We start from the raw sequence: 23,317 nt of genomic DNA on the forward strand, positions 1-23,317 counted from the left end.
TGTGTCTATTGTTCATCTGGTTGGTTTGTACTTTCACGAGGGCATTGGATGCAAAAGGAAAGGCTTTCATTTCTGTAATAAGGCAAGAAAATGGAGACATGGTCTTTTTTTTTGAATTTCTGGTGTACGCCATTGGCTGACCACAGTTGACTAAGCCACAGTTTTCGTTCACAACCAAATTGTGCAATGAAAGAAAAGCTTTCTAATGTAGATGGCAGTGACATAGAAAGTAAGCAGAAAGTTTGTCTGTGGACATATCCTGAGGTGGCACGAGGAACAGTTTGCACTCACCATTTGTGAAAGACAATTCTTTTAGCAGCTCCTCCTCTCTAGACACGTCCAGAGTGAACTCTGTGAAGGATGGCTCTGCAGCCGGCTGGAAGGTTTGCAGTGACTCGGTGGCCATTCGGATCCTGAAACACAAATAATGCCTCAGTCATCGAGTCTTTTCTTCATGCAGACAAAGAGGACAAAAGACAAATGAAAAAGAACAACCTTGTCAAAGGTAGGTGGAACCACAAAAGCAATGACAAAGAAAGAAATAGAAAGAGCTTTTCCTTCTTCTCAAAAGGTTAGTAGGCCCAGGTTTGTGGAACATACAATGGGTTTTTCTACTGTGTCATCGATACTATTTATGACAGGATTTGAATACTGAAGGAATTAGGACTTACTGTAATTGTATAGAGCTTTAATGTGACTGCACCTAGTAATTCCTATTGTGTAGTTTTGGTTTCCTTACCTATGAAAGGATTTGCTTGCCACGAAGATTCATTAGACTGGTTTCAGGCATAACAGCAAAAGAGAGGGCATACAATATTTTTAAATAACTAGTTGGAAACTGAAGGATTAGGAAGCTTTTAATAACCAATACCTGAAGCTGCATGGTAGCGTAGTGGTTAGCATAATGCTTTACAGTACCAATGACCCAGATTCAATTCCTAATATTACAAGACTATTAAATGGTACCTTAGTATCTTGACCTCAGAATATACCTCATTATGATCTTGCACCTTATCGTTTACCTTCACTGTACTTTCTCTGTAGCTGTTACACTTTATTCTGCATTCTGTTATTGAACTACCTCAGTGCTCTGTGTAATGATTTGATCTGTATAAACCGTATGTAAGACAAACAATAATAAGTGAATTCTAATCCTAATTCCAACAGTAGGTAACTAAAAAAACAATTAGAACATAGAAATCTACAGCACATTACAGGCCCTTCGGCCCACAATGTTGTGCTAACCATCTAATCTACCCTAGAAACTGCCTAGAATTTCCCCAGTGCATAGCCCTCTATTTTTCTAAGCTCTGTGTACCTATCTAAGAGTCTCCTGAAAGACCCTATTGTATCCGCCTCTACCACCGTTGCTGGCAGTGCATTCCACGCACCCAACACCAAAAACTTACCCCTGACATCCCCAGGGGTGAAAAAATGAACTATGACGATAAGGTAACAAATACTGTAAAGCAAGATACCAGAAGTTTAAAAGAGAGGGAAGAGTGAACACAGAACTACTGGAAGAAGACACGGAAGTGGTAGTAATGGTGAACAAAGAAATGGCAGAAGAACTTGTAACAAAAATGTTTTAAAATTCATTACATGTTCTTTCCTGATTCAGCAAGCGGTATTTGCAAACAATGGAGGTACTCTGTGTTCAAAGTTCAAAGGAAAATTTATAACCATACAACCCTGAGATTCTTTCTCATGCTGGTAACTGTTCTTGAACCTGCTGGTGTGAGTCCTGAGGCTCTTGTACCTTCTGCCTGATGGCAGCAGCAAGAGCATGGCCCGGGAGGTGAGGATCTTTGCTGATGGATGCTGCTTTTCCACGGCAACGTTTCATGTAGATGTGCTCAGTGATTGGGAGGGCTTTACCCATTATGTACACATGTTAACGGCCACATGAATTCACTTTATTGGAATTATATAAAGCATTTGCAAATGATTAATGAGGCAGCAGTACAAAGAAAAACAAAGTGATATTTGTCATCCACGTAATAAGCTGAGCTGTACAATGCCAGAGGGAAATACAGATCGGGCATCCTTTCTCTCTCTCTGTCTCTCTTGATGTCCAACTCTTAGCACCAGCTGAGATCCAGCCTAAGAGAAAACTCCCCCCTTGCACGAAGAGATTGACCTTGTTTATACCTTTCAGGACCGCTTTTTATCTTACACAACATTCACCCTAGACACCCACAATTTATAAACAGTGACAGTAGGCGTGCAAGGAGGAAAACATCCTTCACCAGTATCTAATCTTAACGATAGCCATTCAAAACAGCGACGAAACATTGGTCTGTAAGGGCAAGACCAGATCTTCACCACATTTCAAGCTGGTACAATGTTGTGTTTCAGACTTCCATTTTACTGTAGCATATAGCAAGGAGAAATCAAATTTAACTCTTTCCTTACAGAACTGAATGAGAATTTTTGAGTCATTCTTTCATGTGGCAGACACCAGCAACATGCCAGGAATTCCAAAGAGTCAGAGGGCAGAGGTGAGTACACTCACTACTACTAACGAGGAGGTGCTTGGGAGGCGCTGAAAAGACTAAAGTTAGACAAGTCAGCTAGACAGGTGACCAGTGGTGTTGGGTCTGGTACTGTTCATGTTATATGTTAATGATCTGGATGATGGAATTGTTGGCATTGTGGCCAAATTTGCAGATGATACAAAGATAAATTGGAGGGGCAGGTAGTGTTGAGAAAGCAGGGAATCTGCAAAAGGACTTGGATAAGTTGGGAGAATGAACAAAGAAGTGGCAGATGGAATACAGAGTAAAGAAGTGCAGAGTCATGCACTTTGGAAGAAGGATTAAAATGTACTTCTGAATGGGAGGAGAATTCAGAAATCAGAGGTGCAAAGGAACTTGGGAATCCGAGTGCAGGTTAACTTGCAGGTTGAGTCAATATTAGCATTCACTTCGAGAGGGCTGAAATATAAAAGCAAGAATGTAATGGTGAAGCTTGATAAGATTTTGGTCTGACCACATCTGGAGTACTGAGAGCAGTTTTGGGCCCCATAGCTAAGGAAGGTTGTGCTGACATCGGAGATGGTCCTGTAGAGGTTTACAAGAATAATCACAGGGATGAAAAGGGCTAACACATGAGCAGTATTTGATGGCTTTTTGCTTGTATCTGCTGAAGTTCTGAAAGATAAGGGGGCAAATCTCATTGAAAAACCTACCAAATATTGAGAAGCCTAGACAGAGTGGACATGGAGAAGTTGTTCATTAGCAGGCGAGTCTAGAACCAGAGGGCACAGCCTCAGAATAAAAGGATGTCTCCATTAGAACAGAGATGAGGAGGGATTTCTTTAGCCTGAGGGTGCTGAATCTGTGGAATTCTTTACCACAGACAGCTGTAAAGGCCAAGACATTGGGCATTTTTAAAGCATAGGTTGCTAATTTCTTGATCAATAGGAGTGTCAACAGTTATGGGGAGAAGGCATAGAACGGGGTTGAGAGGGAATAATAAATTAGCCTTTATTTTTCCCAGGGCTGAAATGGCTAACACGAGGGGGCATAGTTTTAAGATAAGTTTTTCACACAGAGAGTGGCAGGTGTGTGGAATGCACTGCCAGTGATGGTGTAGAGGTAGATACAATGGGCTCTTTTAGGAGACTCTTAGATAGGTACATGGAGCCTAGAAAAATAGAGGGCTATGCAGTAGGGAAATTCTAGGCAGCTTCTAGGGTAGATTACATGGTTGGCACAACATTGTGGGCCGAAGGGCCTGTAACGTACTATAGATTTCTATGTTTCTGAGTTCCTATGACCGAATGGCAGAGCAAACTCAAATGGGCTGAATGGTCTATTTCTGCTCCTATGTCATAGGGCCGCAAGGAGTAGACTGGGAACAAAATAAGAGCTGAACCGTTTGGGAAACAATTTCTTCAGCCAAATGCTGATGAACCTTTGCAATCATCCGCCGTAGAAACTGAATTGTTGAGTTCATTCAAAATAGATTTCTTAATATCAGAAGAGTCACAGGAGATAGTACTAAAGTAGATCAGCCATAATCTCAGAATCACCTTATATACAGATACCCCTGCAACTAGCTTCCCTTTATGGTTATGTGCCTAAGACTTTGGCACTGTACTGTAGTAATTTTAATGTAATGCACTGTGCTGCTGCCGCAAAATTTAAAAAATGATCTACTGTATGTGAGTGATGCTAAGCCTGATGCTGATATGGGTCTCTATTGTGGACTGAGAGTGGGAAGGGGGCAGGGAGAGGGTAATTGTTGTAATGTGAGTATTATTAAAAGTAAGTTAATACTAATCGGGAAGCTGTTAGTAACGAGAGCTTGGTTCCGGGGTTGGCCGGGTTTTACTTCCAGTGTGCATTGTATGTAGTTCCACCACCCATACCGCACGAGGTACCTGAAAGCCTCTTATTGTAAATATCATTTGCCGTCCCAGATAACGATGTTCTTTTGGCCATGAACTTGGCGAGTGGTCCTTTCGTAAAGTAGAAGCTACCACAGTAATAATGGTTGGGGAAAGCGAAGGGAAAGGGAAGAGAGTGGGAAACACCAGAGAGATATTCTGCAATGATCAATAAACCAATTGTCTGGAATCAAATAGCCTTGCCTGGTATCTCAGGGGTAGGTGTGTCAGCACCCATGCCACTTCTGCCCTGGAACTCCTCCTCTGCTAGCTGTCTCACACCCCCTCCTTACCTCCACCCATGGTATTCCTAAAATCCTTTGCTTCTGCCAGATTTACAAATTCGCTCTGTGCTCCACGTTGACAAATACAGAACTGTGCAAAAGGCCTTAGGCACCCTAGCTGTACATATACTTATACATAGTGTTTCTTTATAATGCTGTTTTGGATCTGGAGTAAGAATCATTGTTTTCCTTTACACTTGTGTACTGAAGAATGACAATAAACAATCTTTAACCTTGACTGTTGAAGGGACAGGTAACCTTCCCCTGCTGCTGTTCCTAATGCCATTTTTTTTTAATGAAAGCCACATTAGTATCAAATATAGAACAATTATACTTTCTTGGACCACTGTGAGTAAAACTTTAAGACTCAGTCCCTAGGAGCTAAAAGTCAATTTATTAAAACTAATGCTAAACAAAGGATTACTCATAAGTTTACCAAACAAAATGGCCAGTGGTACAACATGGGCACAAGTGTTTGTCCCATCATGAGGCCCATAGCACCTTTGGAAAGTCAGTTACAGAATGCGCTGATGGTTTCAGCAGTGATGGATCAGATTTCTATTCATTACTGGATTATAATGTATGGGGTTCATTCTAACTCGAACCTTTATTCCATCAAAGAATTCCTCCAAATGGTGTTAACAGGAATCCGGCATGCCAACATCATCTACAGTGTAATTTTCAATGATGCCAGTTTGATACAAAGGCAGTGATCATTTACACATGGAACATGGTACTTTCACTCACCTTTCCCTCAATGACAGCAAAGGAGAGCTGGCCACTGATCTCAGAAAGCAGGGTGGAGTACATACCCACTTGTGCTGAGGTGGAGATTGGTGAATGCTTCATGTACCTAGATGTAAGTAACACCAGTAGCTTTTCCTGGTCCAATCACACTGACACTATGACCAAGAAAGCATACCCACACCCCCTGTTTCCTCAGAAGGCGAAGGAATGTCCAGTTTGGACCTCAACAATTTTTATAGGTGCACTTTAGAGAGCATCTTATCGAGATGCTTCACAGTTTGGTGCAGCAACAGCTCTGCCCAAAACCATAGGAAATTGGAGTGAGATGGGAAACCATCTCAGTCCATCACAAAAAGCAGACTCCCCTCCCGATTACACTTGCCACTCTCAGGAAAGCAATCAACATAATTAATGATGCCCCCTCCCCCACCCACTCTGGTCAGTCTCTCTCCTCCCTCCTGCCATTAGGCAGAGGATACAAATGCTTGATGACATGCTCCACTAGCTTCTGTTCTGCTGTTATAAGGTTCCTGAGCGGACCTCTTATATGATCAAGATAAACTCTTGATCTCTCAATCTACCTCACCATTGCCCTTGTGCCTTGTTTGTCCACCAGCACTACATTTTCTCTGTAACTGTAACGGAATATTCTGCACTCTGTTATTGCTTTTCCCTCTGTACTACCTCGATATACTTACGCTTTGGAATGATCTGTATGGATGACATGCATGACAAAGTTCCTCACCGTATCTCAGTACACATAATAATAATAAACCACTTAACCCTCTTTCCCCGTGGACAAAGCTATTTCAAGGTTCAACACTTAAATTGAATAGATTAGATTAGATTACTGTCATGCACACCACGTTGCAATAAAATTCCTTAGTCATACTAAGTACAACAGTGAGCATAGAACAGCAGAATGGGGCAAAGATTGGAGTGCAATGTGAAGCAGTGCAAAAACAGAAAGTGACAACAGTGGAATTACTGAGAGGTGGAGTTAAGAGTATGTGAACGTGGCAACACCATTGGGAAGGGAATATGGATAAGGAGGTTGGCTGAGGAGTGTGATAGCAGTGGGAAAGAAGCCTGTTATCAATCTGGTCTTTCAAACTCCCATATCTTCTCCCAAAAAGCTTAATCAAGTTAGTTTCTGAGATTTTGAAGGGGTGAAAAGGAAATTGATGAAGGTAGGACTGTGGATTTTTTCTACATGGAGAACGGCCCTGTTCTGCCTGGTCAAAGCCATGCTGACTGTCCCTAATTACATTGTTTTCCAAATGCTCATAGATCCTATCTCTAACTTAAGTCCTCTTCGACAACTTAATTACCACTAACATGAGTCTCACTGGCCTACAGCTTCCAGGATTATTCCTATTCTCCTCCTTGAATAACATTAGCTATTCACCAGTCCTTCAGGACCTCACCAAGCTAGACAGGACATGACAATACTGGTCAAGGCCCCAGCACCTCCTGCATGCCTCAGTACCCTAAGGGCATATCCAATCAGCTTGATCCATTGTAATGTGCTTTAAGAGTCTCAACACTACTTTCTTCTTTATTTTGTAAAGCTCCAGCATGTTGGTGTGATCTACATTGATCTCCCTCTCCTCCTTAGTTACCGTAATAATGATGTCAAGCTCTCATTTAGGACTTCATCCACATCCTCTGCCTAAAATCACTAGATCCCTTCTTTATCCTTCAGTGGCCATATCTCCTCATTTGCTGCCCTCTTGCTCTTGATGTATGCATAGATTCCTTTAATCTGCTTGCCAAAAAGCTCATTCTGGCTTTCCTAATTCCCTTCTTGAGTTGTTTTCTGGCTATGTTATAATTGTCACGGGGCTCTGTTTGATTTTAGCTTCCTAAACTTCACACACAAACACCACTTTTCTTCTTGACTAAATTCGCCACCTCTCAACGTCCAAGTAGCTCGATAGTTCGCATTTCTAATTTAGAAAGCAGTTACTCCTACCCATCACTGAACGTGTTCACTACCACTCCCCTTCACCCTGGTGCACTTTAAACGACTTCTGCAGATGGAGTGGACTCAGTTGGCAGGAAGCCATCCATAAACTGGATTCAGCCGAATGAAATATGAGACTCTGAACGGTTTACAGCAACCGTTACAGTGAGCTAATGAAGCAAGCTGCTCAGAGCAGTGGCTCAGCATTTACCGTACTGGTGGCACTGGTTATGCAAAACCGAGCAGAGCCAGCAGCTCTTCTCCGACGACCTCCCACATGCCGGTGACATCTCCACTCAAAGCTGGCCATAAACAGATCGCAAGCTCCATCTCCGGATGTTGGCCTTGTGTCCAGGCAATGGTCAGCCTTCACCGTCCAGGGCATGCCCTCTACAGGTTACCACCAAGAAGACCCACACTCAATGTTTTAAGGACATCTTTATCCACTCTGCCACCAGATTTCTAAATGGTCCATGAGCGCCATCTTATTATTCGTCTTGCACCATTTCATTGATTTTGTAACTCCGAGTCATTACTGAGTCAGTAGTGGTGCCACAAACCAACAAAGTCCATTACATATCTCAGTGATAATAAATTTGATTCTGATTCTGAAGTCTTCGGACTAAATTTATCAATCATTCTTTATCAAGAGTTTCTTAACAAATGCACTGGAAAGATTTCAAACAAAGTCCGAGGAAAGGTTCACTCCATCACCACAGGTTCAATCTACTCTACAACTCAGCTCTTCCAGTTTAATGGATCTCCATGCATTTGAAATGTATTGTGAGAGGCATTTGGGATTTACTTCATGTAACTATCGTTTAAAGTTTGGAAGAAAAACTAGGCAGATATTGATGCAATAGAAGTAGGCAGAACTCATCAATCCTCAGCCTTTCAACAAAATTATAATACGTTGGTAGAGTAATGCTCCAGCATGCCAGTCCCTGGCCTCCCTTTGCGCCAAGATGAGTCTACCCCCAGGTTCGAGAAACAATACCTCATAACTCTTCAGGGTAGCCTCATGGCATGAATATTGATTTCTCCCCCCCCCCTTCTATTCCCAACTCTGGCCTTTTACTTCTTTTCACAAAGATGAGAAAATCTGCAGATGCTGGAAACCAAAACAAAACACACAAAATGCTGGAGAAACTCAGCAGGCCAGGCAGCATCTAGGAAATGAGAACGGTCAACATTTTGACCTGCCTATCACTTCTTCTTGCCTCCCTATTATTTCCCCCCGGGTCCCCTCCTCTTTCCCTTTCTCCAATGGTCCACTCTCCTCTCCTACCAGATTCCTTCCTCTCCATCCCTGTACCTTTCCTACCCACTTGGCTTTACCTATCACCATTCAGCTAGCCTCCTTCCCCTCCTCATACCTTTTTATTCTGGCATCGTCCCCCTGCTTTTCCAGTCCTGAAGAAGGTCTCAGCCCAAAACATCGGCAGGTTATTCATCTCCATAGATGCTGTCTGACCTGCTGAGTTCCTCCAGCATTTTGTGCATGTTACAGTGGTAGAGTATGTAGAATAACCCTGAATCATCCCAGAGTATTTTTTTTTCCCATAAAAAGATGCTCTGAGATGACTTAGGGAGTTTCTACATACACCGCCAAAGTTGAGAGTACAGCTTAGTTTCATCTTCTCAAGAAATATTTAAATTATTTAGAGATACAGCACAGTGACAGGCCCTGCCAACCCAATGAGCCTGCACTGCCTAGTTGTAGCAAAGTGACCAATTAACCTGGTAATCCGAACGTTTTTAGAATTTGGGAGGAAACCGGAGCACACAGAGGAAAACCACATAGACATAGGGAGAACCTGCAAACTCCTTACAGACAGCAGTGGAATTAAACCTGGGTTGCTGGGACAGAAATAGCTTTACATTACCATACTGACCCTCTGTCAGGACAATATTTTTGCTCAGTATTATTTACTATATTTTTATTGTTTTCATGATTTGTCTCCTTTTGCACATTGGTTGTTAGTCTTTGTTATTTTTTTCATTAATTTTATTGCATTTCTTTATTTTCCTGTCAATGTCTGCAAGAAAGTGAACCTCAAGGTAGAATATGGCTATAAATATATACGTTGATAATAAACTCACTTTGAAATCCTGTGAGCTATAGATAATAACTTTAGTGGACCTACCTCGTGTGCAGCTGCTTTGCTGTCTGCACGAAGCAGGATTGGTCTGTTTCCTTCAGAACTTCCTGAGCATAGCCCACCAGTCCGCTATTCTCCAACATTCCCTGATATTCGTCCATCTGGTAATGCAGCCTCTCCAGCTTTGAGCTTTGGCTGTCCTCGATTGACTTGATCAGCTTCATTTTGCGCTGCTCCAGGATGCTGCAGAGCCTGTCAATCAAGTCAGTCGCTTCTCTTTTCGACTTCTCTCCATTCCTCTGAAATGAAAGGAAACTACGAGTGAAAGGGCTGCCCCTTCAACATCACGATTCATCTAATTCGCCCTATCCACGCGTACAATTTAGTCATCCTATATTTGACTGTCATCAGGACAGGGAGTAAAACCTTGCTCCATCTGAATTTTGTTTCACCAGCCACGATATTCTCTTGCTTTGTGCTTCTGCCCTGTCAGTCTTGCACTCAACACAAAGCGCACTCAATTAGCCAATAGCTTTTGATCAGCTCGGCATGTCCGACCCAGCACTAGGTGCATCCCTTCAAGAGCGATTAACCGAATTACTTACTCACGTTTATTAGTGAGGAATTTACTGACACTTCCCTCCCCCTATGCAGGCTAATCTGCTATTTCAAAACAGCGTTCTGGACACACAACTCGATTTAAAAGCAATTGGATGAAGCTATCATTCTTATCAGCATATCAAATGCTTTATCTAAAAATTTTCAGAAAGATTTCCATCTCCTTAATATGTTACTGCTGAATGTCGGTAATTTCCCCACTCTGACCTTTTGCCCCTTCTTACTCGTCTATCATCTTGCCCTGGGTTGCCTCCTCCTTTCCTTTCTCCCATGGTCCACTCTCCTCTCCTATCAGATTCCTTCTTCTTCAACCCTTGACCTTTCCAAACGACCTGGTTTCATCTATCACCTTCCATCTAGCCTCCTTCCCCTGCCCCCCCACCTTTATATTCTGGGGTCTTCCCCCTTCCTTTCCAGTCCTGAAGAAGGGTCTCAGCCAGATCTTATTCATTTCCATAGATGCTGCCTGGCCTGCTGAGTTCCTCCAGCGTTTAGTGTGTGTTGCTCTAGAAATGTGGATAATTTTTACATTTTTGCTGGTGGTGTATGACAGGCCATATCATATTAACTAACCATTGTAGCACCTCTTCTTCCCAGAAATAAAATACCGCTGATGTAGGAAATCTGAAATCAGATACCAAGTGCTGGAGAAACTCAACAGGTCAGGTAACATTTGTAGAGAGAGAGAGGGAACATTTTAGTTCTAATGGAAAATTGTTATGATAAAATGCTCTCTCTACCCCCTCTCTCTCGACAGACACTGGCCAGTTTGCTGAACAACTCAAACATCTTCAGATTTATTTCATGTTTTCATTCTCACTGACTTCACAGATTTTGTCAGCCTTGTTGGAACAGTTTCTGTCCACCCACTTGGGGATTTGCTGAGCACCACTGCAAATAGTTTAAATGTGTAGAGCCACAGATCATATAATTAATAGATTACTTACAAAATTATGAGGTGTATAGATAAGGTAAGCACAAGTAGGTTTCTTCCCAATGTACTTACGTTGGGCGAGACTAGAACGAGAGGTCATAGATTAAGGGAGAAAGGTGAAAAAGTTAAAGGGAGCCAGAGGGGAAACTTCTTCACTCGGAAGGTGGTGTGAGTGTGGAACGAGCTGTCAGTGCAAGAGGTGGATGTGGATAAAGGAAGTTTGGGTAAGTACATGGGTGGGAGGGGTAGGGAGGGGTATGGAGGGCTGTGCTCCAGGTCGAGTTGATGGGACTAGGCAGAATAACAGATCAGCACAGACTAGATGGGCTGAAAGGCCTGTTTCTGTGCTGTAGTATTTTATGACTCAATCACTACTGCACAGTAACAGGTCCTTTGGCTCACCTAGTTCCTGCTGGCCTGCTTTTCTGCTTCACACATCTACCAGTACCCAGTCTGTAGCCCTCCCTCCATAGCTCTCCCACCCATGTGCCTAAAAATAACTGCAATTAGAAAGCTACAACTGAGAGGGAGACACAAAGGGGAAGAGATTCGCAGTTTACTTCACACCTCTCAACCTGCAGTCAGCGAAGCTGTTTGAAATGCAGCCATTTTTGCAGATTAGTAGAGCAGTCAGTATGCTCTCAGCAAGCTTCCTCAAACTGCTGCGTGAGGAGATAATGACCTTCTTTTAGTAAAGTTCTGTCAAGGATAAATATTGGCAGGCCACCAGGTAAAGATCCCTCGTCCTGCAGGACCTTTAAGTTGAAAGCAGAGAACTCCGCTTAACTCTTATACAATAGGCTGCGTCATGAGCCACACTTCTTCACTTAGAAGTCTGGAAGATTAGCTTTACTTGTCATATGTACATCAAAATATAGAGAAAAAGGTGTTGTTTCCACCGACCAACACAGTGCAAGGATGGGCTGGGGGCAGCCTACATACGCCGCCACGCTTCTGGCACTAACATAGCACGCCCGCAAAAGGTGGGAGGAAACCGGAGCACCCCCAGAGAAATCCACAAAGTCACGAGGAGAATGTGCAAACCCCTTACAGACAGCAGTGGGCGATGAACCCCAATCGCTGGCACTGTGAAATGTTATGCTACCACGCCACCGCCGGAGTTCGATTTGAAACTGGAGACTTCGGACTCAGAAACACGCATCTACCAGTGAAGAATGACTATTTGTTTTAGCCGAAAACAGGTAGGCAGGCAGTCACTTGAAAGCTCTCCTGAAAATCGCATCCGGGTGAACCTTGGAAATCAATAGAACATAGAATAGTACGGCACAGTACAGGCCCTTCGGCCCACAATTTTGTGCCTGACTACTTTGTACATGAACCTACTCTGTGATCAAACTCTTGCCTCCTACATAGCCCATCACCCTGCATTTTTCTTATGTCCTTATTGTATCAGCCTCTCCCAGCACTCCTGGCAGTGTGTACCGCACACCCACCACTCTGTACAACAAAAAACTTCCCTCTGATATCCCCCCTATAGTTTCCTCCAATCACCTTTTGTAATGTTCTTTGGTGTTGGCCATTGTCTCTCATAATTTATGCCTCTCATAATTTTATACACGTCTATCAAGTCGCCTCTCATCCTTCTTTGCTCCAATGAGAAATGCTCCAGCTCACTCAACCTTTCCTCATTAATCATGTTCTCTCATCCAGGTAGCATCCGGATAAATCTCCTCCACACCCACTCTAGAGCTACCAAATCCTTCCTATAATGAGATGAGCAGAACAGGGAATTGACCCTTCCTCCTCCTCCCTCCTCAGCTGAATTATAACCGCAAGCCTCAGCTTTCTCAGCTGAGAAGTAGGTAGTTAGTAGGTTATATCAATCCCACCAATCCCATTTCATAAATAACATCATTACAAATTCAGAGATAATTTCCAGCAAGCCTGTTAGTGATGGACGGTGTTCACATTGTCGAGCCAAGGCGAGGAGAGTGGAGAAGGGAACATGTGCACACTTCAGAAGGTACACAATTCTGAGAACAGGGACACATTTATTATTTAAAGTTTATTGGTTTATTCATAAGACTATTAGCTTTAGTCGGTGAGGTAGGAATGAGTCAATCTATACTAATAATCAGCCCAGAGTAACTTATCAATAACAAAAACTCATCAATGTCAATTAAAACCAAGGTCAAATCAATGGTTCAAACTGATTGGGACACTCGAATATGAACAAAGCCAAAGACAGCCCAGCCTATCTTTCTTTGATGTTCTTCAAAGAACGCTCCAAATCTGAATCACACGAATTAGGGAGGGAAGATGGACCTGGACCATAAGGCCATAAGACATAGGTGTAGAAATTGACCCACAGTCAGTTCAGCTCCACAGTTCCATCTTGGCTGAATTATTATTCCTCTCACCCTCGTTCTCCTTTCTTCTCCCCATAACCTTTGATGCCCTTACCAATCGAGAACCTATCAAACTCCACTTGACCTCCACAGCCTCTGCGGTAATGAACTCCACAGATTAACCACCCTCTGCGGAATTCCTCCTCATCTCTGTTCTAAAGGGACGCTCCTCTATTCTGAGGCTGTGCCCTCTGATCCTAGACTCACTCTTGTTGGACACAACCTCTCCCTGTCCACTCTATGTAGACCTTTCAAAGTTTGTTAGGCTTCAATGAGATCCCTTCTCATTCTTCTAAGCTCCAGCAAGTACAGGCCCAGAGCATCAAAAACTCCTCATGCATTAACTTTTTCATTCCTGGGATCATTCTTGAGAACCTTCTCTAAAGACCCGTCTTTAGCTATTTACCATTTAAAAGCACAATTAAAAGGAATTGAGAATTTTAAAGGTGAAAAACGAACCAGGTGTTTTATTCAAAATGTCAGTGAAAAATAGATGGTGCAGGTACATCCCAACAACTGTTTTTGGCAGAACTTCAATGACTGTCAGCTTTGCATATCCCTAATGTCAACAGCAGTGACACAAGACTGAGAAACAGGTTAAATGCAAGGCAGCTTTAAGGTTAGAGCTCTGTGAAAGGCCTCTCGGAATTATCTAACTTCTTTGTGTACGTTCTCATTTAAGTTGCATTGAATGAGAGTGCAGAAACAACAGGAAGATCAGCTGAAAAACTGAACAGTCCCCAAACAGAACAAAGGGCCGAATGTAACCCTGGACTGCATCATCACTGGATTTTCACTGTTTAGTTTCTGCTAAATCTCAAAGAACTGGACAAAGTACTGTAAAACTGTACCAAAGCTCAATCCCATTGTTAGGAAATCCTATTGATTTAGCACCTGGCTCACCAGGAGGTGATCCCTGTGTAATCTTTAAACTCACCAGGACCCCACTTCCTGGATTTCCACAAAACCCACCAAGACCCTATCTCAGCACTCCCTTTACAGTTACTGAGTTCACTGGAAATTTTACTGTGTAATATCTGGAAAACTGCATTTGCACATGTTGGGATGTTAGTGGGAATATTGTCCATAATCCAGGACATCTGTCAAGCAGTACAAAAGTCCTGAGCAACCTGCTTTTTTGCTTACTATGGATGAATGAATTACAAATGGCAACCTAAGGTGGAATGTCGTCTCGTTCAGCTCTGAATCCATGTCGAGGGCAAGAGCTTGCTGCTATTGGAAAATGGGTCACAATTGCTTTCGACCTACAAGCTAAACCTTGATAAGTCTTCAGATGTGACATTGTACAGTCAAATCAGCTTGGTCCTCAATATTGCAGTCAACAGTGCTGATGATGTAAAAAGGCTGGCTCCATCCTTGGCTACAACCCAGACTCTTTTGAGTTAGTGATGGAGAGGAGGTCACGAAACAAACTGTTATCCATCGTGGACAATCAGGCACAACCTTTCCATGACCAACTGAATACGCAGCGGCGCCCCCTTTCGAACAGACTCATTCAGCCTCGCTGTCACAAGGATCGTTACAGAAAATCTCTCCTACCAAATGCAATAAGCATATTCAACAGTTCATCTCTGTGCGACAGGAGAACATAGAGGGATATGGGTAACCCTAGGCAATTTCTGAAGTACGTACATGTTCGGCACAGCATTGTGGGCCGAAGGGCCTGGATTGTGCTGTAGGTTTTTGATGTTTTCTATAGTTTCTAGGAGATCACACATTATAGTACAATAGTCACTGTTTTATTATTTTGTACATTATTAATGCGTATTTTATTATTTGTTGTCTGCACACCAAGTGTGTTTTTAAATGTTGCTGCTGTAATGAAAGAATTTCCCATTTGCGATTAATAAACTACTTAATATTGTTATTATTGAGGCCCTTCAGGCTTCACTGTGGTTAGCCCCTAAAGGTTAAGAGCATGCAATCACTCGGGAAAACATCTGTGCATGAATTCTTTTCCAGGGACGTCAACTACCACACCGGGCTTCAGAGAGTGTGGACTTGACCCGGGGGCAAGAGACAGAAGCTGGCTCTGAGCAACAGACTCAGCACATACACACTCTGAATACACACTGACATACAAACACATGTGCACTTCAACCACAGATGCAGATAAATAGACATATACACATTCACAGACAAACAGGTACTAATATAAAAGCAAATACTCCATATATACGTTTTGACTACATGCTCTCTTACACACACACACACACACACACACACACACACACACAGACACACGTGCTCATGAATGGGCACATGTAAAAACACACACACCTATGCAGATTCTGGCTACATGCACATTAACTCAGTGGCCACTTCATTAAGTACACCTGCACACTAATGCAAATATCTAATCAGCCAATCATGTGGCAGCAACTCAATGCATAAACACATTCAGACATGGTCAGGTGATTCGGTTGCTGTTCAGACCAAACATCAGAATGGGGAAGAAATGTGATCTATGTGTTTTTGACTGTGGAGTGATTGTTGGTGCCAGATGGGGTGGTTTGAGTATCTCAGAAAATGCTGATCTCCTGGGATTTTCACACACAACAGTGTCTAGAGCTTACAGAGATTGATCCAGTACATACACCCTAGATTATGTAAGACCATAAGACATAGGAACAGAATTAGGCCATTCAGCCCATCAAGTCTGATCCGCCATTCAATCATGGCTGACTTATTTTCATTCTCATCCCCACACTGGTGTATGGCCATCCTTCATCCTAATGGCTGGCAGCCATTCATCCTGTCCTGGGGAAGGCTGCACTCTCACTCCTGACACTCAGGGCTGCTCGCAGACACTGTTCGCCTGTGGCTGAGCCCTTGTACTCTAACCCTCCCATAAAACACTTCAGAACTTTCAGGAACCTGCAGAGAGGCAAGGTCTTGTGTAAGCGATGCTGTCATTGGGAGCAGTCAGAACCCACTCCACCACTGAAACAGTTAAAACACTTGAAATCTGTCAAAAAAGGAATGCTTCTAGCATTCAAAATCAATGAACACTACTAAAAAATAAATCATATGATAAAAATGTAAGAATTAAGAAAGGCAAATAAAAACTGGCAAAACATAAGATCACTTCAGAACACTTGATAACCATTAGGAAAGAGCATCATGCCGGTGTTCCACCACAGTTGTCCCAAGGGAAATAATTAGCAAAGAATAGGCAGTGTGTTTAGGAGTTCTGCTTTCCCTTGAGAATCCCAAACTTAGTAGCCCAAATATAGGGAAATTCCAACAATTCCTTGCAAGATCTGGTCCATAATCTAGTCATTTATTTAATTGGGAATGTTATAAATTAGCCACTGGAATAGTAAATGCTTTAAGATATATTGAGTTGTGAAAAGCATGCTAGAATTGAAAATTTTATTTACATGAACAAAAGAATGAACTACAATCCCTGCATTTTCCTCCTCAGGCTGATGTAATGTGGAACTTTTCCAGACCATTTGAAATACGGAACATTTTGGGAATCAGAACAGTAATTTTGTCATAAACTCTGAAGCATTGTTGACGATCCCTGCCGCCCATCCTACAATCCCTTTAACTCACTACCGTCAGGAAGGAGGTCCAGACGCACCAGGACCGGGACGACCAGACTGTGAGACTGATGCCACCACTGAGGCCTCGTCACCAGTTCACATTTTACTGTTTGTCTATGCTGCGTGCCACTTGCATGTTGAATTTTACTTTATTCATTTACTTATGGTAATATTTTGGTTTATATGCTGTGTGTGTTTTATGTTCTGTGGTGCAGTGTGGTCTGGAGGACACTGTTTGGTTTGGTCGTATAAAGCATATGTACAGTACAGGCAGGTGACAATAAACTTGAAATTGAATGCTGTTCCTGAGGAAGTGTAAATATCAGCTGCTACCTTAGGATGAATCTCCTCCTATCTCACGTTATATAGCAACAGTCATTCACAACCAATAAAATCTTCACTGCCTCTGAGCTGAAAGCTGTTCCATCACTACCTGACCACCCAACTATGTTGCCCCTCAGAACAGCATGACTCAAAGGACCTGAGTGAGAAACAACATTCCAATAAAAAAAAAGCCACAGACATTGGATATCTGAAATAAAAACTAGAAATATACCTTATTTAGAAATATAGTACCGGAAACACTTAACATTACTAACCCATCAGGTCGGGTCAAAAAACCTTCACATCTGAAATCAATGACCCGTCAGCAGTTAATGAAAACTGCAGATATGAACTAAAGCAGCAAATACTTTGCCAGTTTATTTCCTGCACCTCCTGTTTTCAAGCTGTCCTAGGTTCCTGAGATCACACTGACCGGGGGAACTATGATCTCCTCACTACCGTAAAGATTTTCTTGTAGTGACTCAATTCGAAGGGAGTACAGAGTTTGGACTGTCAACTCAAACTAAAGGCTAATATTAGAAACAAGAGTACTCGGTAACTTTGTTTATTACACACTGCTGATATCAGTATTGTAATTGCTGACGTCAGTGCTTCAGTGAAAGCTTATCATCACCCTCTGATATTTTTCTAGATGCTTTTATTGAAGAGTGTTATCCGTTGAGCAGGTGTAGTGTGATTAGGGGTGTTAGTAATTTAAGAGGTGCAGTGTATTAAGGTTAAACGTACACTTGGAAGGCAGCACGTCTTGTAAAAAGTGGGGGACTTAGACACGATGTCATGGGAGCCACACAAGTCCTGAATTGTTATGTATTTGTGTATATTTTGACCCTTACAGGTTGCTGGCAAGTTTACCTGTGTGTTACGTACTGAATGTAATATGAGGGGGCATCCTGGGTAGATGGCTTACAAATAAAATAAACAGCTGCACGTTTGCTCCTGATCTTCTCGTCTTGCGGGAGAGAATGAGAATGGAACCATTCGAAAAGAGAGAGACAGGGAAGACTAGTTAACTTCTCTGGAATGAAACTGCGCTTGAAAACGGCGGCAAAGTTTGTAAGCATGGGGTTGTATGACGAAACGACAGAGCAATGGAGTTCATATACTGAAAAATTTGAACATTTGGCTCTGGGAAATCAAATTTCAGATGATATTCATGTTCTAACTTTTCTGATTGTGATGAGTGAAAATATGTTTAATTTATTATGCAGTCTACAGCAATAGGCTAAGCCAGGTGATAAGCCTTATGAAGACATAATTAAAGTCTTCAAGGACTATTATTCAACTAAGCCTTTATTACTACTGAGGGGCTTAGACTTCAAGAGGGAGGCAAGTCTATTCCAGTTTGTAGTGGTGCTGAAGCAATTGTCTGAACACTGTGATTTTGGGCAGTTGCTGAATGACGTGATAGACTCACATGTTGTCTGCGAGGTAAGATGAGTCAGAAACATTTGCTTACAGAAAACAGGCTAACATTACAGAAGGCAATTCAGATTAATACATCAATGGAGATGGCAGCTAAAGAAGCACAGCTATAAAGCACATCTTCCCAAGTTAATCAAGTTTCTGTTGATTTTAAGAATGAGACACCTATTGGGAGTCAGTGTTTCTGTTGCGGCAAAGCTGGCCATTCAGCAAAAGAATGCTGGTACAAGGATTCAGACTGCTGAAGCTGGCAAAAGGGGACATACTGAACACGTCTGTAAAAGTAAAAAGACACTTTCATCCAAAAGCCCTGTAATAAAGAAAAATGACTTTTGCAAAGAAACATGTGAACAAGATGGGTCACACTGAGGACAGACTGAGTGATTCTCACTCTGTGGTTGAAAAAGCTTTGCAAGTTCTATGTTTCAGGGAGAAAAGATCATTGGGTGACCGCTCGTTCAGTTGAGGCCATATTGAGGGTGCGGGTGGACACGGGTGCTGCAGTATCGCTGGTGTCAGAGACGGTTTACAAGCAGAAGTTGCAGCATCTCACCCCTGAAGGGGCTAGATTGACTTTAAAGACTTACGGTGGGGGAGGGGAGTAGTACATGTTACAGTGGAGATTGACAAACAGAGAAAGAAACTTCGACCGTGCATTGTTAAAGGTTCAGCACTTCTGGGCTGCTCAAACTCAGCTGGCCCAACCAATAATCTCACTTTAAGGACTCTTTACCTCGCTATTTTCTAGTCTCATTATTTATTGCGGTTTATTTATATTTGCCTTTGCACGGTTTGTTGTCTTCTATGCTCTACTTGCTCTTTCATTGATCCTGTTTACAGTTACCATTTGATAGATTTGCTGACTACACCCACAGGAAAAAGAGTCTCAGGGTTGTGTGTGGTGACATGTATGTACTCGGATAATAAATTTTACTTTGAACCTTAATATACATATTCTTACTGTAAATGATTTTCTTTTTTTCTATATTATTATATATTGCATTGTACTGCTGCCGCTAACTTAACAAATTTCACGACACGTGCTGGCACGACACCAGATTCAGATTCTGAGTTAGAAAGGGAGCAGATTTATGGACCAGTCCCATGGGGCTATGGTACACATGATAGAATTGGACTCCAAAGAGACAGAGATGGGAATGCAGAATGACATCCACTGCACACCCAGGAAGCATGACAACAGCAGTACATCTACGACCTAAATTCACTAGGAAAGCATCTTTGACTATGCACATCAATACTACATCTTTCATATGCTATGGTGCGTATGGGAATTTTCCATCTATTACATCATAAAAGGGTATGTGCAAATGCATCTTTAAGAACAGTGTGTACCATCATTGCACCAAACTCAATTGTTAGCTGAGCAATTACCGCCTGCAATAATGGGTATTCTGTTGGTAATTCTACTTATAACCATATAACAATTACAGCACGTTAACAGGCCATCTCGGCCCTTCTAGTCCGTGCCTAACGCCTAGCCTAACCTAGTCCCACTGACCTGCACTCAGCCCATAACCCTCCATTCCTTCCCTGTCCATATACCTATCCAATCTTTTATTAAATGACAAAATCGAACCTGCCTCTACCACTTCTACTGGAAGTTCATTCCACACAGCTACCACTCTCTGAGTAAAGAAGTTCCCCCTCATGTTACCCCTTAACTCTCAACTCATGTCCTCTTGTTTGAATCTCCCCTACTCTCAATGGAAAAAGCCTATCCACGTCAACTCTATCTATCCCCCTCATAATTTTAAATACCTCTATCAAGTCCCCCCTCAACCTTCTATGCTCCAAAGAATAAAGACCTAACTTGTTTAATCTTTCCCTGTAACTTAGGTGCTGAAACCCAGGTAACAATTCTAGTAAATCTCCTCTGTACTCTCTCTATTTTGTTGACATCTTTCCTATAATTCGGTGACCAGAACTGTACACAATACTCCAAATTTGGCCTCACCAATGCCTTGTACAATTTTACTTCTGTTCTTAGATTTTGTAACTCTAAGGAGAATCCAAACACCACAAGGAGAATATTAAGCAATTAAAATAAATAAGTTAATACTTCTATTAAAAGAATTTCACAGGAACACTAGTATCTATCTAGTTTGCATTAGCATTCTAATACCCAGGCTTATATGTGGGTGTTGCTGACATATCGGTGACATTTCCGTGTTCTGGACTGAACTGGGTTATCAACTTATCTTATTGTTGTTTCAAAGATTATTGAATTTGTCAAAAACATCATGTGAAATTGAATGTTACCAGGGATATGACGTTCACTGGGATGAGACAGTGGGCACAGAAGCAGATTGCAAACAGACTCTGATGAACTGCAGCATTCCTTATAGAGTTAAGAAGGACATCTACAGAAAGAACGTTTGTATTTTTTTCCAATTTGACACCTTTGCACTGCTAATTAAAAAGATATTTCGGTGCTAAATTGATGTGAAGTTAAAGCTTACACTAATTAGAAGGCGTCAGGCGCATTAACCATGGAGGATTAGTGCACAAGGCCTTAGAATCCATAATAAATTATTTTATTTAAACACATTATAAAGCGGGAACAGAGAAAGACCACTATCAGCCAGAAAATGTGATCCTGCACAATTTAAAGCAGAAAGACCCTACAGTTAAAATTTGGAATTTCAACTTCCCTCTTCATGAATGTAGTCTTATTTGCTGGGTTTTCATTTTTAGGAGTGTGAAAAATGAAGCACTTGTAGTTCTGAGTGAAATAAAATTACCATTCTTCCTGCCTCATCCTGCCAGGAGAAAAAAAGGAGCAGTTGAAATGGAATGGGTGATTTGCCCACTCTTTTCTAATAAAGGCCGACTGCAACTGAACACCTTCTATAGCACAGTACTTATGTCAGTCCATCGGGCATCCTGTTGAAAGTAGATGGGGGCCTTACTTAATATTTCAGTGATGGTATCAATGCTGCAACATAATACTAGCAACACGAAAGGGAGAACTCTGTGCAATCTGCTGTCTGGCACCAGAGCCACAGCAGAATGAGCCACTGGCAAAAAAAAAGCTAACTTAAATATTAATCAGAGTCTGTTAGAAATCTTTGTGGGCCAACAGGAGCAGAAGAGACCCTGAAAGAGCTCCTGGACCTTCCTGGTGTCAGTCGCCAACCATTCCTGAGTTTTGGCCTTCCTCTGGCCAGACTAGGAACTCAGCCTGAACTCCTACTCAGGTCCAGAATCCTCAACTGCACACCCCTGCTGCCATACTCCTGCTCGCATCCAGCAGGCAAGTAATGAATCAGCCGAGAAGAAAGCAGAGAACTTTCATTTAAATGTTACTCCCACTTTTAGGGATAGAGCTTATTTACTACTTTTAACTGATGCCCGTATGTTTAATAGAGGCATCTTATATGTTCCACATTAGGTCATTCTACACCATGCATTCTTTCTTTCAACATCTTATCCCAAAATGAGTAAAAGACCATAAGACCTAACAGCAGAATTAGGACATCCCCCCCCCCCACCCCCACCATTGAACCTGCTCCACCATTCAATTATGGCTGATTTATTTTCCCTCTCAATCATATTCTCCTGCCTTCTCCCTCACATCCTTTGATACCTTTACTAATCAAGAACCTATCAACCTTCCCTTTAAATATACCCAATGACTTGACTTCCATGGCCTTCTGTGGCAATGAGTTCCACAGATTCTCTGTCCTCTGGCTAAAGAATTTCCTCCTCATCTCTGTTTTAAAGGGACATCCTCTGGTCGTCAACTATAAGAAACACCCTCTGCATGTCCACTCTATTTAGGCCTTTCAATATTCGGAAAGTTTCAATGAGATTCCCCCTCCCAACCCCCCAACCCCGTTCTTCTCAACTCCAGTGAGTACAGGTCCAGAGCCATCGAATGCTCCTCATACATTAACCCTTTCATTCCTGGAATCACTCTCATAAACCTCCTCTGGACCTTCTCCAAGCCAGCAAGTCCTTTCTAAGATAACAGGAAGTAGCAGTCAAGGCCGTATGAACGCATGCAATCTGCCAGTTGCGGTGGCCTAGTTATCCGAAGCTGTGGTCTAAAAATAGCAAGGCTGTGATAAATGAAAAAAATACTGCCTCACTTATTATTTCAATGAAAAGTTTACACCCATACCCTCAGCCGTGTTCCTTTACATTTAATCCTTAAGTAGATCCATGAGCCCGGTTTGCTGCATGTCCCTGAACTCGGTTACTGACAGGTGTTGCTGAATCAGCTGGCAGATTTATATCAAGTTATAATATGACACAAAATCCATTTATGAGCAAGACAAAGCATTCGTGTTCCTCAGTAACAAAAGGCAGAATCTAATCGCAAAGACACAAATTGCTCTGTTTTTGGTCAGGCCATTCATTCGGGTGCATTTCTACAATTCACAATATTCCCATTGTGCAGATTAAAATAACTGGCTCTGTTCCACTACAGCCAAGAAAAATAGAGCAGGATGCAAATCTCCGAGTTTTTACACTGCGTGCAGAGGTCACGAAATAAATTTGCCTCCTGCGTTCCCCCATGAACACTCGTGCACTGTGTGCAT

General features: G+C 42.2%; 1 protein-coding gene across 4 annotated transcripts in view; it reads right to left on the reverse strand.

Annotated features, from left to right (window-relative positions):
• Window positions 1–23,317, reverse strand: part of trim36 (tripartite motif containing 36) — a 123,185-nt gene that overhangs the window by 53,958 nt on the left and 45,910 nt on the right. For all 4 annotated transcript variants that reach the window (XM_073068692.1, XM_073068701.1, XM_073068683.1 and 1 more), the window contains 2 exons: window positions 9,538–9,791; window positions 292–413 (listed from right to left, as the gene is read on the reverse strand). In XM_073068692.1, coding sequence (XP_072924793.1) covers window positions 292–413; window positions 9,538–9,791 — 376 coding nt within the window. The remainder of the gene's footprint in view (window positions 1–291; window positions 414–9,537; window positions 9,792–23,317) is intronic.

This window comes from Hemitrygon akajei, chromosome 2 (assembly GCF_048418815.1).
Source record: "Hemitrygon akajei chromosome 2, sHemAka1.3, whole genome shotgun sequence".
Classification (NCBI taxonomy): Eukaryota; Metazoa; Chordata; class Chondrichthyes; order Myliobatiformes; family Dasyatidae; genus Hemitrygon; species Hemitrygon akajei.